This window comes from Artemia franciscana, unplaced genomic scaffold (assembly GCF_032884065.1).
Source record: "Artemia franciscana unplaced genomic scaffold, ASM3288406v1 Scaffold_1569, whole genome shotgun sequence".
NCBI classification, from domain to species: Eukaryota; Metazoa; Arthropoda; class Branchiopoda; order Anostraca; family Artemiidae; genus Artemia; species Artemia franciscana.
The window spans coordinates 11384-17475 of NW_027062869.1; the positions used below are offsets into that span (position 1 = coordinate 11384).

The window sequence follows — 6092 nt, forward strand, 5'->3', positions numbered from 1 at the left end:
ACTTATGGATTAATCTTTTTTCTTTCTTTGCCAGCAGCTTTATATCCTGTAAATCACTAGAGCCTGGCTTTAAGCTTTGCTGAATTTTTTTTTATTGTATTGTCTGGGACGATCCCAAGAGGGATCGGATAAAACGAACACACAAAAAACACAATAATGTTTTTTGTTGTTTTGGGTATTGAGAGGGTGATATATTTTTGCCCTTTATAAATAAATAAATTCCGGACCCTCTAAATGACAATGGGCTAAGGCTCCTTCAACTGTGCAGCATGCATAACCTTGTCATTACGAACACGCTGTTCGCAAGGAAGGATATCCACAAATACACATGGTACAGCAACGACGGCCGTACCAAAAAAATGATCGACTATATCATTGTCTCACAGAGATGGAGATCCTCGATTAGTAACTGCAGGACGTACAGGTCAGCCGAGATTGGTAACACTGACCATCGCCTCGTTGTAGCTAATATGCGACTGAGGCTCCAAGCCCAGCGCTCGCAACCTAGACCGACCAAGATTGATGTCTCTCGTCTCTCCGATCATGAGATACGGTCCAAGTATGCCATTGATGTCTCGAACCGCTTCGACGCACTCCTGCCATTTGAAAGTTCTGAGGACGCATGGATCTCGTTTAAGAAGAATGTCCTGGAGTCAGCGACCGCAAATATTGGAAGGGCGAAGCGTGCTAAGTAAGCGTGGGTTCAGTTCGATACGCTTGACGTCATTGAGCAGAGACGCAAGGCAAGGCTTCTGGGCGACATGCCGACCTACAGGCGCCTCAATGGTGTCCGCAACAAGCTGATACAGCGAGACAAGAAACTGTTTGTGGAAAGGAAGGCAAACGAGCTGGAGGGCGCAGCCATGAAAGGGGACGTCGGGAGCCTCTACAAGCACCTCCGTGACCTCACAAGCGACAAAGCCCCCTCAGTTGCATCTGTTGTCTCTACGGACGGCCAGCCACTTAGTGACGAGGCCGCTCAGGTCAGTCGATGGAAAGACCACTTCTCAAGTCTCCTCAATGCCGATGCTGTAGCACAGACTGACCAGGAACTCGCACGCCTAGCTGCCAGCACTCAGGAAGTGCCGTCAAACGAACCAGAGACTTCCTTCACGACAGCAGAAATCCACTCTGCTTTGAAACGTCTAAAGAATAACAAAGCGGCAGGCGTATGCGGAGTATCCGCTGAGCTCCTGAAGTATGCTGGACCGGCGATGTTACTTTGGCTGCAAATGCTGTTTTCCGTGGTGTGGCGCACAGAATGGGTCCCGAAGGACTGGCGACTTGGCATAATCCTGCCCCTTTGGAAGAGAAAGGGGAGCAAGAGCATCTGCTCTAATTACAGAGGTATAACCCTTCTCTCAGTCCCTGGAAAGCTCTTTGCCATGACCCTGCTAGACAGATGCACGAGTATCCTCCGAAGAAAAAGGAGAGTTCAGCAGGCCGGATTTATGCCAGGGAGATCCACTGTCGAACAAATCTTCACTATGCGCCAGTTAATTGAGAAAACTAGAGAATTCAGGAGGAACGCATACGTGGCCTTCGTAGACTTCAAAGCTGCTTTTGACTCCGTCGATCGCAACTCTGTTTGGCTAATACTTAGATCGACGGGTCTACCAGATAAATACTGCAAGCTTTTTGAAAAGCTGTACGAAGAGACCGAGAGTTGCATCCAAGTCAACGGAAAACGGAGCACGACATTCAATATCAAAACTGGCGTTCGCCAAGGGTGTGCCGCCGCCCCGGAATTGTTCAATTGTGTGATAGACTATGTGATGACAAGAACTACAAATCGCCTGCCCTTTGGTCTGCAGTTTGGAGATCGCATTCTGACGGATGCGGACTTCGCAGACGTTGCCGACTCAATCGACCAGCTGACCGACGCTCTGGAAGTCCTGAAGGAAGAGGCAGCAAAAGTGGGGCTGAAAATCAACTGGCTCAAAACTAAGATTATGGCAATTGAACCCCCAGGTCCAGTCTCGCACCCTGATACCATAACTGTCTGCGGAACACTTGTTAAGTCGTTAAAAACTTCACTTACCTCGGCTCTGTGCTGTCCAATGATGGCTCCGTAGACGAAGAGGTATGCAGCCGAATATCGAAAGCCTCTTCCATCGTCGGTAGACTCAACAGTCTATGGAGAATGCCGCACATCTCAAGGCGTACGAAAATGCGAATCTATAACGCATCCGTAAGCTCCGTCCTGCTCTACGCGGCGGAAACCTGGCCCCTCAAATCAACCATCCTTAAAATGATAGACGTCTGTCAGACGAAACAGCTTCGCCGGATCGAGGGATTCCGGTGGGATGATTTTGTAAGCAACGCAAGGTTGCTTACTCTCACCTCCCAGGTGCCATTCTCCGTCCAGATAGCGCAGAGGTCTCTCAGATGGTTCGGACACCTCCTACGAATGCCGACATCAACGCCAGCCCGAATAGTGTACGACTTCGACCCAAAAGCCCATGGCTGGTCTCGCCCGAGGTGCAGACCTCGGACAAGGTGGAAAGACAGCCTCGACAACTTCTTGGTGATGGCCAACATTGCTGTCGACGAGGCGCCTTATTTAGCAGCAGACCGGTCCGCCTGGAGAAGTCAAGTTGCGAAGCTCTCTACGCCGCACCCCATGCGGCAGGAGCCTTAAGTAAGAAAAATAAATAAATGTCTGTGGAGGAACAGAGGAAATAAATGAAATGAAAAGTGAAAAACTAGCAAACGACCCTTCTGAAGAAAAAAATAATAGTTAATTTTATTTTCCCCTAGATGGCCTAAATAATGGATTATAAGGCTGCTCCATCTTAGCAGTGATATCAAATGTCCAATATTTTTCGATAATATACCTGTTTCTGAACTATAGAAGGATTCCAAAAGAAAAATATTTACAAAACCGGAAAAAATACACACGCGAGTATATTTTTATTGCACTCGGTTACAACCTGTGAAAAAAAAATATGAAGCGCGAACATAGAATCATAAAGTATATCAAGTGTTCCCAAATGGCGACACTACCAACTCTAGTACATATTTAACTGTCGAACCAACATGCAATCCGAGGTATTTAACGGATTCCTGATAAAACAAAAAATTCTGCGGTTATAGCCTAATCGAATGACGATGGAAATCAATATCACCTGCCACTAGGAAATCTGTTTTTATAGGTGCAATCTCCAAACCTATCTACTTAAACGCCATTTTAATTTATTGATTGCATTCTGTGTGGAACCAAAATTATTGAGAAAAAAAATCATCCCACGACAAGAGAGTAACGTCGATGTCCTTTATCACAGATTAAATTAAAAAAAAACTAGTTTTTTTAACTGAAACTTAAGGAGCGACATTAAAACTTAAAACGAACAGAAATTACTCCGTATATGAAATGGGTTTTCCCCTTCGCAATCCCTCGCTCTTTACGCTAAAGTTTTTAATTGTTTTAAAAATTAGAATTGTGGCAAAGAGTCAAACTTTAGCGTAAAGAGCGAGGGATCGCGAAGGGGAAAACCCATTTCATATACGGAGTAATTTCTGTTCGTTTTAAGTTTTAATGTCGCTCCTTACTTTCAGTTAAAAAAACTAGTTTTTTTTATTTAATTTCTGAACGTTTTTGAATTAATGCATGTTTGATTTTGGCTCTCCGCACATAAATTATTAAAATGAAATTTGCATACTAATTTTTTTTTTTGGCTAAATGGCTTTCTCTTAATTTTTATCAAACGATTTTGAGAAATAAGGGGTGGGGAAGGAGGCTTAGTTGCCCTCCAATTTTTCGGTTACTTAAAAGGTAACTAGAACTTTTAGTTTTTAACGAACGTTTTTATTAGTAAAAAATATACGTAACTTAAGAATTAACTTACGTAACAAACTTTTATATTCTTATATTTTTATTATGTATATGAGGGGGTGTGTCCCCTCGTTAACACCTCGCTCTTTATGCTAAATCTTAAGTTTTGTCCCAATTCTTTAAGAATGACCCCTGAATCAGAAAGGCCGTAGAATAAGTAGTTGAAATTACTAAAAATACTTTAGCATAAAGAGCGATGTATTTATCTCCTCCTAAATACATTGCTCTATATGCAAAAGTATTTTTAGAACCCCTCATATGCTTAATTATCTCTGTTCGTTTTAAGTTTCAATGCTACTCCTTAGTTTCAATTGAAAATAAACTTTTTCATGTTTATTTTTTCATTGTTTTTTTTTATAGTAATGCTAAAAAATTCTGCGCCCTTTTCATTGAGTTTCTCTTCCCCCATGACATATTCCTCCAAGGAAAGATCCTCCCACATAGCCTCCTCCCCTCAACCCGACCCCCCAAACCAAAGAAATCCCCCTGAAAACGTCTGTACACTTCCCAATAACCATTACTGTATCTAAACACTCGTCAAAGTTTGTAACTTGCAGCCCCTCCCCCAGGGACTGTGGGGGATTAAATCATCCCTAAAGACATAGTTATTATGGTTTTCGACTATGCGGAACAAAACGGCTATCTCAAAATTCTGATCCGTTGAAATTGGGAAAAAATGAGCGTGGGAGGGGGCCTAGGTGCCCTCCATTTTTTTGGTCACTTAAAAAGGGCACTAGAAATTTTAATTTCCATTAGAATGAGCCCTCTTGCGATATTCTAGGACCACTTGGTCAATACGATGACCCCTGGGAAAAAAAAACAAAAAAAAAAACAAATAAACCCGCACCCGTGATCTGTCAACTGGCAAAAAATACGAAATTCCGCATTTTTGTAGATAGGAGCTTGAAATTTTTGCTATACGATTCTCTGATACGCTGAATGCGATGGTGTGATTTTCGTTAAGAATCTATGACTTTTAGGGGGGTTTTCCCCCTATTTTGCAAAATAAGGTAAATTTTCTCAGGCTCATAACTTTTGAAGACAAAGACTAAATTTGATGAAACTTATATATTTAAAATCAGCATGAAAATCCAATTGTTTTGATGTATCTTTTAGCATCAAAATTCCAATTTTTAGAGTTTCATTTACTATTGAGCCGGGTCACTCCATACTACAGTTTGTTATCACGAACTGTTTGATGTTGGTAAGTACAGTTTGACTGATCAAATTGCTTTGTTCAAACAGTTCGTGGTAACGAAAGTTGTAAGGAGCGACCCGGCTCAATAGTAACCGAAACTCTAAAAACGAAATTTTGATTCCAATAGATACATCAAAGAATCAGATGTTGATGCTGATTTTACATATAGAAGTTTCATTAAGTTTGGTTATATCCGTTAAAAGTTACAAGCCTGAGCATATTTGCCATATTTTTGTGAAAAGGAGGAGACACTCGCTGAAAGTTACAAAATCTTAATGAAAAACCCATAATCAGATTCAGCGAACTAGAGAACCCTGCTGTAGAGGTTTCAAGCTTCAATCAGCAAAAACGTGGAATTTTTTCTTTGCCAGAAGAAACATCACGGGTACGTGTTTATTTTTTTTTCCCCGGGGGAGATCGTATCAACCCATTGGTTCTATAATGTTTGGAGAGGCTCATTCTAGCGGAAATCAAAAGTTCTAGTGCCCTTTTTAGGTGACCAAAAAAATTAGAGGCCAACTGGGATTCCTCCCACACTCTTTTTTTCCAAAGTCACCAAATCAAAATTTTGAACAGCCATTTTGTTCAGCATAGTTGAAAAATCTAATAACTATGTCTTTGAGGACGACTTAATCCCTCACAGTCCTTGGGAAAAGAACTGCAAGTTATGAATTTGTTCATTGTTTATATATACTATTGGTTATTGGAAAGTATACTGACATTTTTAGGGTTTTTTCTGTTGGGGGGTGGTGGTAGGATCTTTCCATGGAGGAATTTATCATGGGGGAAGAGAATTTCCGTGAAGCGGACGCAGGATTTTCCAGCATTATTTAAAATAACAATGATAAATTAAATTAAAAAAAGACTAGCTTTTTCAACTGAAAGTAAGGAGCGACATTAAAACGAACAGAAATTATTACATATATAAAGGGGTTCGGCACCTCCTCAATACCTCGCTCTTTACGCTAAAGTATTTTTAGTAATTTCAAAAGAGCTATTTAGTCCAATTAAACGGAACAAAATTCAAACTTTTTTTTAGCTGAAAGTAAGGAGTGACAT

At 41.3% G+C, this 6092-nt stretch overlaps 2 protein-coding genes across 2 annotated transcripts; both read left to right on the forward strand.

The window, feature by feature from the left end:
- The first annotated feature begins 269 nt into the window (after nt 1-269).
- Nucleotides 270-695, forward strand: LOC136042598 (craniofacial development protein 2-like). The gene has a single exon (XM_065727571.1). The coding sequence runs from the start codon at nt 270-272 to the stop codon at nt 693-695; it is 426 nt and encodes a 141-aa protein (XP_065583643.1).
- A 1475-nt stretch (nt 696-2170) lies between these two features.
- LOC136042597 (uncharacterized) lies at nt 2171-2641 on the forward strand. The gene has a single exon (XM_065727570.1). It carries the CDS (start codon nt 2171-2173, stop codon nt 2639-2641), a length of 471 nt encoding a protein of 156 aa, XP_065583642.1.
- The last annotated feature ends 3451 nt before the right edge of the window (nt 2642-6092 follow it).